The 13,013-nt window shown below is 45.1% G+C and overlaps 1 protein-coding gene across 9 annotated transcripts; it reads left to right on the forward strand.

Annotated features, from left to right (window-relative positions):
- The first annotated feature begins 776 nt into the window (after positions 1-776).
- Positions 777-7,101, forward strand: crybb2 (crystallin, beta B2). 9 transcript variants are annotated; one of them, XM_039771722.1, is made up of 6 exons: positions 777-2,166; positions 4,107-4,194; positions 4,899-5,017; positions 6,395-6,527; positions 6,626-6,768; positions 6,864-7,101. In XM_039771722.1, the coding sequence occupies exons 2-6, from the start codon at positions 4,132-4,134 to the stop codon at positions 7,030-7,032; spliced, it is 627 nt and encodes a 208-aa protein (XP_039627656.1). In that variant the 5' UTR covers positions 777-2,166; positions 4,107-4,131; the 3' UTR covers positions 7,033-7,101. The 9 variants fall into 9 exon arrangements, with proteins under 9 accessions (XP_039627656.1, XP_039627657.1, XP_039627658.1 ...); XM_039771723.1 differs by having other exon boundaries at positions 777-1,168; XM_039771724.1 differs by having other exon boundaries at positions 777-1,136.
- Positions 7,102-13,013: the final 5,912 nt, after the last annotated feature.

Consider the following 13,013-nt stretch of genomic DNA (forward strand, 5'->3'; position numbering starts at 1 on the left):
GGCGCCCTAGCCGTTAAAAGTGTCAAGTTCAAGGTCAGGAATTGAACTGGGAATCTGGTGCTTTACAGGCTGACACCGTCACCATTTGTGTGTCACGGGTTCTTGTCGGCACATTAGCATTACTATTTTTATCAGCACTGTTATTGTGACTTTTTCTGAATTTGCTTTTAAAATATATACGTTACAATATAACAGTTACAATGACGCGTTCAGACACAACGGACTGGAATGTCTCGTCTCTCATGAAGGACCGAGGATTACCTCTCACACTGCTCCATTTCTATGTTTTTAATCTTTGAGATTCTAGTTAATTTATCTCATGACAACCAGGTTTAGCATTCTATACAATACCACTGTAAGAGCGGACCTAATAGAGAACTGCGCTGATCACGTCCGCAGACAGTTAGGAAAGGGGTGTGGCCACGAAAGGAGATTGACATAAAAGGGCGGCGGGTGCTAAGAAAAACCCTGAAAGTGAAATTCCGCGGTTTATGGTGGGTGGGGATGCACGATGTGATGTTGGCGTTCGTCGAGAAAAGACAATGGCAACTTGGATTGGTTTTGTTCGGATAAATTTCAATAAAATGTCCTAAAACGGCTTTTTATTGTTCTTGCAGGCTGTCATTTTATGTCTAAGCGTACAAGTACCGTTGTAACATGTAAAAGTATAATCAATACAACATTTCAAAGAGTAAAAAAAGAAAACATTAAATAATTAAAGCCCGCCCAAAGTAGCAGCTCCTGCGCAGAGCTCCATCACGCCGCTCTGGTTTTCATCGCCTGAGGAGCACGAGGGCCGTACCGAGGCTTGCTGTCTTTCGCACTTTGGCAGCACTCGCTGTTCGCGGTAGCAGTTGGAGATATTTTAGGAATCCTGATCTAATGGCTCCTGGAGCACCGCAGATAAGTGAAAGCTGTCTTGTAGTTATCAGATGCCTGCCTGGTTATTATCCACAGTTAACCGTTTTAATACCCATGACATCGGGCGAAGTGTGGGAGCAGATCCTGGTCGGGGCCCCAGTTTTTGCTGGATTGAATTTTTAAACCGCCTAAAGCGAATAATGACAGCGTCTTTGCCCGCCAATGTTCCTCTGAGTGATCCCTTCCTTCTGGCATCTTGTTCCCCACCTAAGCGGGTCAGTTCATAGTAAGAGTGTCAACCTGATCGGTAATATTTACGACTTTTTTATTTACTTGCGTTAAATAAAACCATCCATTACGCCATCTATTCCTGAAGTCGTGTGTGTCTCGGCATTAAACATAATTTACCGGCGCCGCAAAAATGTGATAGGAGCTGGTGTTCGGGCTGCTCAGAACGTGCAAGTTGATAGAAATCTAAAACACAGAAATAAGGGAAGGAAGGGAGGATATAAAAGAGTAATGTTCAGTAGTGCCGAAGGTGGAGTGAGCGTGCAAAAAATGTAGGAAGGCAAACGTGACAAAGGATAAGCCAATAGGCGTAAGAGGTTGTGTGTATCCTGTGGGCCACTGTTTAAATACAACGATTTATTTGTAAAACACCCACATATGGTTAGCTGTTGTGAAATTATGAGACGCCACTCATAAACGGGAGTGCTTAAAAGTCACCTCGTGGAGGCCTATCAATGCACAACAGTATTCGGGCAAGTTTGAGTGCACGGGCGAATCGCGGGGAGGCACGGTGCCGCAGTTGTTAGCGCGCAGTTTGCACGGCCAGCTTTTTGTTCCTTCCGGATTCACAGATTTGTCTTCTCCGTGTCAAAAGTAGTGCGATCTCGGTTAAACGACCACTCTGAATTAACCCAGAATGAGCAGGAAAGTGCGTGTGCGTAAGGGGCGTCCCGTTCGTGTTTGGCTCCTGCCTCGGTACCCGGCTCAGCCTCACGCGATTCTGAATTGAATTTAGCAGTTTCAAACGTGGATGGGCGTTACAATACTTTATATTTCATGCGGTCCAGATCTTGGATTAGAACGCGTTTTATAATATGACAATCAAACATAACTTTCAGTACAAAAAATTGCAAGCGTGTAATTTTTATGAATAAAACTTGTGGGAAAACCAATCAAGTTAGATCGACCAGCCAAATAATCAATCAATCGAGCGGTTAATGATGTGTCCTCACAAAGGTACAAAATGAAAGAAGAGCTCCTTAATACCTGATGTACCGCAAAGATTAACGTAAACAGGTGGGCATAACACAAAGCCTTCTTTTTTTAAAGCGTTACACGTTTGTTTAATTAAATTTAGCTTGTCAAATTGATCAGTAAGAGATGAGGTAAACGTGAACTTATATACATCAGATTCGTGCTCATCCTTTTGGTCCTGCCGAGCGACCGGTGGTGCGTCCCCTGCGACCCTTACTTTGATTTGGAATGTCGCGATGTAATCGTCCACAAATCCTTTTTACCATGTAATTTTAATAATTAATACTCGGCCCATCCATGGACCAGAAAAATGAATGAAAGAATGAGGCGATGAATTAATGAATGCCACGCTGACACAAAACCGAGGTGTTAAAACTTCAGGATAGGATGACGCAACAGGATGACCTGGTGGTTTCAAAGTCTTACTGGTAAGCTTAAGCAGCATGCTCTACCGTAAAGGAGGATGTCCGTGTTGTACTACATATAAGAGCCATTGTCTCAGGATGATATAGTTCCCCGTTAATATGGGGTGAAGACATCTTATGAAATAAAGGTTTGTTACATCGGATTTACTTAAATGTACCCTCATAGCGGCTCATCACCATATGGTTTCTCTGTGTCACTGGTGTGATCACACTGGCCGTGTGATGGACCGCCGGCTTTCCGTCCAGGTCGAGTGAATGGAAACGTTAAAGACTGACTTCTTTACTAAAAACCGTCCATTGTTTTATGCCACAGCGGTGTCAGAGCCGGCAAGTCCTCGTCAATCCGCCGAACACCCAGTGAACCTTCCGTCCATTCTGCACCTTTAAAGCGCCATGCGATTACTCAATATGAAGGCACTGCCCTGTCAGAATATTCATTTACCATTTTTTTAACTCGTGTTTTCAATTCTTAGTGACGATATGCTCGGAGCTGGGGGTGGTCAGGGCTTCTAGAAGGAGAAGAGTTCAGTTCCTTATGGGATCACCTCGGTCTGCTGTCGCTCACACAACTATCCATACAGATCTGGCTCGTTGAAAGGAGTCAGAAAAGTAATGTTTACTAATTGGTTTGGCTGTGGGTTCTGGCGCCCCGTCCGGTAATGCTCCCTGCTCTGTGACAGTCAGATGCGGTGAGACTCTTTGTGATCGTAACTTGGATTGGCCCGAGGAGGCCACGTGTCGCCGTATCGCCCACCAACTTGAGCTTCACTGCGTGCTTGAGGTCAAGGCGCGGGTGCACATACAGGACACACAGTAATGTGCCATGTGTGTCACGTAAGTCGTCATCCATCATAACCGAACTTAACACCGTAATATGGTAGACCTTTCACCAATTCAAAATTCTACAGCCGCGGTGTAGAACAGTCGCATAATGTTAAGCCTATGAGGTCTTAAACTGTATAAAGCGTTACTGCCGTGTCGCGCCGTGTGGATCCTCTCCCGGCAGCATCGGACTCAAGGCAGGACCAAACCCCAGACGGGGCGCTATTCAATCGCAGGCCCTCGCGGTCCTCCAGTCCCCCCATTTAATCTCCCAGAAACCCACGAGCCGAGCCCGACGGCTGCTTTGTCCCGGTACAAAGCCGGCGATTGTTGGCACGCGCGCGGCTGATTCATGCAAACGCGGACAATGGCGTGCACCTTCGAAAGTGACAGCTAATGAAATAACTGGCCAACCTGATGCCCCCGGACAATGGGACACCATTCAGCGCTAATCTGTAGCATTGAGCGGCCGGCCGCTGGGTAGATCGGTTTGGCAGCGCAGCCCCTGTCGGGCGTATAAATGGCAGCGCGAGGCTGCGAGGCACAGGGAGACGGGCAGACAGGCAGTGGTAAGGATCTGGGGGCTCCAGCAAACGGAGGGGGCGAGTCGTCTCTGTCCAGCTCTGTCCTTTTCTTTTCTGTCCCTCCTCTGAAAGAGGCGAGGCGGGAAACCTGTTGGCAGCGGCACTTTAGGTGTGCGTGGATGCTCCCCACTAACAATCTTTTCTTCTCCAGGCACTTTCCTCCAGGAAACAACAACATGGCAACAGACCACCAGACTCCGGCCTCTAAGCAGCAGCAGCCTGGTACAACTGCTTTCAAGGTGAGACGTCCGGGTGGGATCTCTGATGGAGGTGGGCAAACACGCAGGCGCGGCGTCTTAAGTTGGCGGATTTTAATGTCGGTGTGTGCTTCGGGGTGGAGGGGGCAACAATACATGACAGCAATTTGTCACTTTTTGTGTAGCGCCTTAAGACTGATCAGCATAGAACGGCGCTCTGTATAATACAGTGTGTAAGGGGGGCGTGGGTTAAGCTGGAAAGAATGAGGTGGCATGCAGGGGGGCACGTTGTTCAGAGTGCATACTGTACTTGAGAAGCACACATTGAGAAGGGGCAGTTTTCAAGGCGCTATACTGCATAAAGTGCAATCGATAAACTGAAGCGGATACTTTAGATTTGCTCATCATGGGCCACATTGTATGCTTATGAGGCAGGTGGTTACATTAATGGTGGTGTGTGTATGGGGGGGCTGTCTCAGGGAGGGAAGATGTGTTGTTAGGTTGTCATTGAAATGAAATGGGGGTCCTCTTTAATTTGATTTAGGTGGGATCCATACGGTATAATCTTAGATAAGTGACACAGGTCGTTCAATTAATTTCAAATTAAATGAATGCCGAGGTTGCATTAATATTGACAAAGAAGAAATAAAAGTAAAGAAAGTGCACTAGGTTTAGGGGTAGGCCAGATGGGGGTCTTATTTCCAACCTGATGTACCCTCCCTTATTTTATGCTTGCTTGCTTGCAGATCATCATTTTTGAGCAGGAGAATTTCCAGGGACGCTGCCATGAGCTGAGTGCTACCTGCCCCAACCTGAGGGAGGCTGGCATCGAAAAAGTGGGCTCCATCCTTGTGCACTCTGGACCGTGAGTCATTATTGAGAGCGAGCAAGCGGGCAGGCAGGCAGGCAGGCAGGCAAGGTCCTTGGGCTGGTGGGTTAATAAAGGAGATAAAGGTGGTCCAGCTCAAACATTGGAGGGGCTGTAAGAGTTGAAGTATCAGCAGCGTCTATGGGGACAGTTTGAGGTGCAACACAAGAGGGACTTCCACAAGTCAGGAGCTTATCTAATGCCCAAGTAGTCCTAATAGTAAGAATTTAGAGTGACAAAATTGGTTAAAGCCCACATAAGACTGGGTTATAGTGGCATCTGTAGAGTGCTGGCACAAAAGTAGACTCTGTATGAAAATTGGACAAAGTCTTCACAGCATCCTTGATGTAGAAAGAACCCCACTTACAGCTTTAAATAGAAAAGAAATAGGCACCCTTTAAGAACTGTCCTGGCACCTTGGCACATGTCAAAGTAGTGCCTTTTAAATACATAAGTCTCTCTTCAGTGTCTCTGTATAGTGTTCTGGCACATAAGTGGTCTCTGTACCCTTATGAATGATGTATGAATTACTTGCATCATATGTTGTGTTCACACAATGCCTGCTGTCAACAAACTCCATTTCTTACCTTTTGTGAGTGAAGTCCTTTACTTTAATCTGTGTCCATCATATTTATTCTTGAATGCCATTGCCTTTCCACAATGAGTGGACTCTTTATAGTGCTTATGCACATCTGAGCAGACTCTTAGGGGTGCCTGTGCGTAGAGCACTTTACATTACACCCCTCAAAAAGAGAAAGCCTTGCAAAGGCAATGCAGAATGTTTGCATGACTTTCTGTTATCCTCTGTATAGCCCTTTGAAACACACAAGAAGAATTATAGACTTTGTAAATGGGACCTGAATTTTAATATTGATGCTTTCACCAGACTCTGTAGTGCCTTTGCCCATTGAGATGAGTGTATATAGTGTCTTTACATAGTGGCTCTGACCAAGCAATTGTCCTTGATATGCTGTCAGACCCAGTGTGCTCTACTGTACCTTTACACACTGTCACAACCCTTCATTAGATGCAAGCCATCACCTAAATCCCACATTCCATATAGCGCCTTGGCATTCCATTCAGGCAGGACACTTGCACACCTTGTGTCGTACACAGGGCCATCTTGACAGCTTCATAGACCCCTAGGCAAAGTAGTAACAGCAAAACAGAAACATACATGAGCCCCTTTGCTCCTGCGGACCCCGGCCAGTGTCCATTGTGCTCATATGTTAAGACGGCACTGGACAGGGATTCAGTAAACTCAGTGCCCATCGCCCACTCTCCTGATGGGCGATGGGCTCTCTTGTGGCACCACACAGTGTCCTTTGTCACCAAGGTGTTGCCTAACCGCACCTCTTCTCTTCTGTTTCTTAGCTGGGTGGGCTTTGAGCAGCCAGGCTGTAAGGGTGAGCAGTTTGTGTTTGAGAAAGGAGAATATCCTCGGTGGGACTCGTGGACTAACAGCAGGCGTAATGACACTATTGCTGCCTTCCGACCCATCAAAGTGGTATGTGCCTCCAGTGGGTGGGGAGTGGGGGATTAGCATATCTCTGCAATACACACACACACACACACACTTGCTCTCTCATCTTCACTGTTTTACAGGACAGTCAAGAGCACAAGATTGTGCTGTACGAGAACCCTAACTTTGCAGGCAAAAAGATTGAGATCATAGATGATGACGTGCCCAGCTTCCATGCCCACGGCTACCAGGAAAAAGTGTCTTCTGTCCGTGTCCAGAGTGGAACGTGAGTGAATAAGTGAATAACCCCCTGTTCTCACATGGCTTGTCCATGGAATCTCACCCTCACCACTCTCCCACTGTCTGTCTGCCTGTGTGCAGGTGGGTCGGATATCAGTACCCTGGCTACAGAGGATACCAGTACCTGTTTGAGAAGGGAGAATACAAGGACAGCTCTGAGTTTGGCGCCCAGCACCCCCAGATTCAGTCTGTGAGACGCATTCGGGACATGCAGTGGCACCAGAGGGGCGCCTTTCACCCCAGCAACTGAGCTGAGTTCCCCAGAGGAAGGCCATGCAACCCTCGGGCTCCTGATGAAGAGTGCTGATGTTTCTGTACTGATGGCTAAAGCAATCTAATAAAAGCTTTGTGCTTCAATCTCAGCTTTTGTTGTGCACTGGGTGTGCTATGGGGATAGCGGGGGAGGTGGAGTTTCAAGAGAGACTGCACCCCAGGGTCACTTCAATTCCTATGATCTTCTCACTTGAAAAAGAGTCAAATCTCCTCTGGGAGGTAGTCTTATTAGGACACTGTAAGAGCAGGCGAGAAGACCACTAGAGGGACAGCAAGTGTGAAATATCATCATAAGCTTACTTATCTATACAGGTTATCAATAATTAATTGTATTTTATGCCCCCCGCAATAATAAAATTATAAAGATGACACAATGTACAAATAACAAAGGTGGTGACCAAAGAGGTTCAAGAGCCACTGTGCATTGGATCCTCACGATGACTGAACATCCATTCAAGAGCTAAAAGGCTAGTGACACCCTAGAGTTACTTCATCTGCTTGCTTAGTCTACTGTAGATATTTTGACTGTGCCTGGCATCATTACAGCAGATGGCGCCCCCTGCAGCTGGGGTATCTCCTGGTTCCCTTTAACCAAAATTGCATCAGAAAATCACAAAATAAATGGCTTGCCCTGTAAAGCACAAAAAGAAATCAAAAGGCTGCCCAAGCTGCTCAGTGGGATACTTACGATTCTGGCAGCAAGTCGGCAGAATTCCTGGCAATGAACTCGCGGGCGCACAGGGTCCGACGAATTTGAGACAAAGCTCATCACGCTGAGCGTCTCTGGTGTTGCCTCTCCTGGGGCGTCTGCCAGAAGCCTTGTCCACAGATTGTTACCGTGGCAACCATGGAGCCCTACACTCTTGGAGGGGCTGTCCTTGCCGCTCACGGTCTGAGATAGTCTCAACGAGAGAACATCTGACACAGCATCTTCAAACTGGCTTAATACAATTCAGGGTCAGAAGGAACATCTCACTTCTTACCCCCTGAGCACCACAGCCTATGACCTCGCTCCTCCTGAATCCAGCAAGCAGATATTAGCCGCCGCAGGGTTCCAAGCACACATTTGTTTATCATGCACATGATGATTTTCTTTCTATTTCAGTAGTTTTTGTTTTTTTTTTTTAGCAGATGTCTTCTCCATCTGCAAGCCTCGCTCTCCCTCCTACTTTTCTTTGAGGTTTCAGTGACATATAAAGACAATACTTGGATGAAGAAACAATATGAAGAATGAGTACTGGGGGACAGTGTGGGCGAGCAGCAGGCCAAGAGGCACTATATGGACATGGGCATAGTGAAAGGAGGACCAAGCCAAATGTGGGCAAAAATGATAAGGGCAGTGTGGATTGCTGGACAGCAGATGGACTGGGAGGCAGTGAAAGTACAGTGAGATGTTATAAGAACTGGGACAACAGGCCAAGAGGGATATCGGAAAAGACTGGGAAGCAGCATAAGTCTGGTGAGACGTAACAGTGAAAGTAGGTCTGGACACAGCAGATGGCAGACTAAGGACAGTAGGACAGTATCTTGGACTGGACATTGCCAATGAGTGAAACAAAGCATAAGGATAAGGACTAGGACTACATTTTAGACAGAACATAAAAGCACAAGGAGGCCCCGTGGCGATGATTAGCCATTCTAGAAGTTAGGACACAGTGTAGGACTGGTCATGACAAATGAGTGGAGACAGCAGAAATATGGTGGCAGTGAGACATTAAAAGAGCAGCCTTGTAAAGAATTAGCAGGCTTGTTATAAGAAAGAACTAGAACAGCACATCAGACTGGATATCGTAAAAGAATAAGAAACAGTACGGATACTGAGTCATTATAAGAATTAGGACAATGGGTTGGATTGCACATTATAAAGGAATAAGGAAGGAGACATTGTGTGGCATTGAGAACACTAAAAGGAGCAGAAAATTTAAAAATGGAAAATTTAAAGAAAGACCAAGAATGGGACACAGCAAAGTGGAGATGAGATGGCACAAAGAGCAGGGAGCAGTGAGTGAAGCATGGATCACTGCAGGAAGAACAAGCAGAATACATGTGGGGTTAGCAAAACTATGAAAATCTTCAAAATAGGGTTTGAGCTTTCAGACCAAGTGTGCACCAATGCAGGTAGTAGAAGGAACAAGTGACTACCAGAGGAACAGTAGGGCTACAAGACAACAGATGGACACCATATGGTACTCATGGAAGATGCTGTACATGTGGCTTGGCGAGCTCAAACAAAAAAATGTCAAAGAGACAAAGTTACTCAAGCTATTGAGGACATTAAGAGGGAGTGCATTGAAACAGGGAAGTTGTTGGAGCAGACTACTAAGTCTTTGATTTAGTAGTATCTGGATGAGATGTTGGGACAAGTTAGCTATGAGCTAGGCAAAGAAGTTTGATGCAGTGAATGGTCTTGTCTTGTTTGATGAATTTCTTGGATTAGAATGCAAATGGCCCAGACAAAATATGTAGAGGTTGAGGATAAGAAAAAGGGATCATTGAGGTGTGTAGGAGACTGGGACAGGAGTGGAGACTCTAGGAAACACTGGAAATGGCAGGAGACAAATTAGACGATATGAAGCTTAAGAACATTGTGTAGAGACCTGAGACAATGTGAGGAGATGCAGGCAAGAAGGACAATCCCAGTAGACAGACTAAGAAATGGGACACTATGTTGGACAGATGACAATATGAAGACAGTCGAGGAGTGTGAGGATAGGAAGGTTTTGTGAGACTGGGGAGACATGGAAGACTAGAAATGAATAAGGACAGGGGGATAGTCCATGGGAAATGAGACAGAAAAACTCGGAGTGGAGGACTAACTGGAAATTATAGCATGGCAGTGTGTGCTAAGCACTGGCTTAATTGCAGGTGGACAATGAAACATTATAAAGTATTTGGCAAAGTAGGGTCTAGGGAGAGCAAAAGACTAGATGACAGCAGAATCAAGAGATGGTAAAATCTGTAATGTGGAGCACCACACATGAAACAGCAGGTGCCATATGGACTAGGAAGAGAACAAGAGATGGGATAAGAATAAGTCTGAGGAACTGGAGATGATAGATAGATAGATAGATAGATAGATAGATAGATAGATAGATAGATACTTTATTAATCCCAAGGGGAAATTCAGTACATAAAGTGGGAGAAGAACTCGAAAGTGAGGAAAGCAGAAGTTATAAAGAAAGGTAGGTACTGTAGTCCATGTGAAAAATGGAGACCATGTAAGAGCAAAAGAAGTGTGAGACATTATTTTGGGGAAATTGTCAAAAGACTTAAAGTGAACCTGTTTGTCTGTGGAGAAAATAAGATGAGAAAGTACAGGAGACTGTGAGAGACTGGATATTGTGTCAAAGATGAAAAATGTTTAAGAGCTAAGAGATTGTGAGGCTGGGGAAAGTGTGAAAGACTGGGACATTAAGTAGGACTGCAGACAATATGAACACTAGAGACTACTCGACCAATGCCTTAACATTATGATGCGACTAAATTTATTCGGCTGATTTCCTGCCATGTGCCTAGAGATGCCAGTAATAGTCTTCAAGACCCACAAAATGTAAAACAAGAAAGGTATAAAGCTCAATCCTAAACCTAACTGGGGTCAGTGTAAAGTCATAATACCACCATACAATAACTTACAGAAAGCCAAGGGGATATCTGGTTGAAGGACAAAATACAGGAAGTGAAATGAGCGTCCATCCATCCACCGCACGACTCTTCTGTTTGTCGCTGACGCCTTTACGAGGCTCACTGCATGTGCTGACCAATCGTGCTAGAGGGTTGACGCGAGACGTGTGATTGGCCAGACAGTCGCAGTGGGGCTTGTGAGGAAAGGCTATAGGACTTGAGAGAAAACGCCGCAAAGAGCGAGCGGCAAAGTGGCGATGTTCCAGTGAGCATTGGCCTCTTACGACCCTAGAGGGGTGCGAATGAAGACGCGTAAGGGCGCAGGTGCTCTGAGATCGTCACTCTGGCTGTGATTCGATTGATCGACCGCCAAGATTCGGAGGAGCGACAAGAGCAAAATGAGCTTTGATTAATAAAGAAACCTCTTCAGTCTGTAAGGAGAACAAAAAACTTTCCATCACAAAGGGAACCATTTTATTGCAATAAAGCCAATGGAAATGAATGCAAAGCATAATATAATAAAGTACGCGGCGCCTCAACACCTCCTTGTAATATCTAAAGAAGCGCGGCGAGATAGCAGGGCTGGGCACTGGGTAAATATTGTGCTAGTTTGCATTCCATCCTGGTGCCCTCTGAAAGACATCTGTTGTAAAAGAACGGAAGCGTACAGTGCACGATTAATTTAGGGCTTGGTGGCGTGGGCGGCCTCCTCGCTCCGTCACTTTAAACCTTTACAGACGTCAAGTGGATACGTGGCCATCCATCGTCGCGACGGGGGAAAAGTGATGGGCAAGTGCAGATCTCAGTTTATCAGTGGAGCTGGAAACGTTAGTGAAGGAGACAATCTGCAAAAAATGTAGGTGTGTAGAAATAACGAGATACGTCAACATGGCCTCAACAGAGGACATAAAGCCCAAGTGCCTCAACATGGCCGATATGATGAATTTTAAGGGTTTCATTGTCCAAGGCGCTATTAATCTCAGTCAATCTTTTTAAAAAAGTAGAATAGTGCAATGGTAAGCAGGTAGAAAAGAAACAAATGGTAACTGGTGAACGGGAGAAAGCAAAAGACCCTTACGTTTAAACGGACTATGACTGTTTGATAAGTGGGTTGTGGGTGGATGACATGGAATGAGTGACAACACTGGAGGCTTTCATTATTCTGTTCTAAAGGGGCTGAGTGGCTCGTGGGCACTGGGTCATGTAGTGAGATGAAATAATGTGTAAATGGTCAAAATACCAGAACTAATACTTTGCACTATTGCAAGCGTTTATTTAGTGCAGGAGGGCCAGTGAGATACTTGTATTTGTTACAACCTGGAAGGAGCATTTGAATTCTGGAAGGTAAGGAAAAACTGAAAAGTGTGAGAGGTGAAAGAATAGAAGACCAGCAAGCCCAAGTATTATAGGACACAATGCAAGACCACTGGCTGATCATCCATCTAACCTCAAAGTAGCAGCAGAGACTGAAAAAAGAGAAATAAGAGGAAATCCTATGTCAGGCACATTTTCCTGAAATATCTGTAAATGTCTCTGGTAAGAAGGGCTGCTTTACTATCATATTTTTTTTCTCTTACAGATTAGATGTTTTCTCTTACAGATCAAATCATACCATTCCAGCCTCTCTTCACCAAGGTGTCTGTTGCTGTCTTAAGTGAAGAGGGCCATCTGGTTCTAACCAGGATAGAAAAAGAAGGGGAAGGCTAAGGTGCATAATTGCTAAAGAGGAGAAGCATATCAGAGTGTGTAGTGTGAGAAACAAACATCTTTTAGGTCCTCAGTTAGCTTGTTCCTGAAATATGCACCAAACACCAGTATCATCTGCAGCGGGGAAAAGATGATTCCTGGTTGCTGACCACAATATGTTTTTGAAGTCATCTTTTGTGCATTTTCTGATCTTTTGCCCATTTTAACTTTTTCTTTTTATTTGCCAGTTTCAGATTTGACTTTTTTTTTTTTTTAAACTGTCTCAAGGGCCAGCATACTGAAGTGATCCATTCACTGTTGTTACAGAAGACGCTGGTGTTTAATGTGTATTGTTTAGGGAAGAAGGTAACAGAGGACTTGTAAGGTGTTTGGTTCGCAGACTGCAGATTGTGATGTACAGTTGTGTATCTGGGCCATCACTGTGGTTTTCTATCCTGATTAGATTCAGTTTGCCCTGTTCTCTCTAGACAGTAAAGGACACCGTTGTATGAAAACTTAAGTTGGAAATCTTTTGCATGGAATTACTTTTCTGGAAAAAAAAAAACAGACTGACAGGTTTCTTCAGAAAGCATTTTCATTTTGGCTAAATGAACTTTAGGAATGTCAGCACCTTGCAACATATGTGAACAG

This window comes from Polypterus senegalus, chromosome 12, assembly GCF_016835505.1.
Source record: "Polypterus senegalus isolate Bchr_013 chromosome 12, ASM1683550v1, whole genome shotgun sequence".
Classification (NCBI taxonomy): domain Eukaryota; kingdom Metazoa; phylum Chordata; class Cladistia; order Polypteriformes; family Polypteridae; genus Polypterus; species Polypterus senegalus.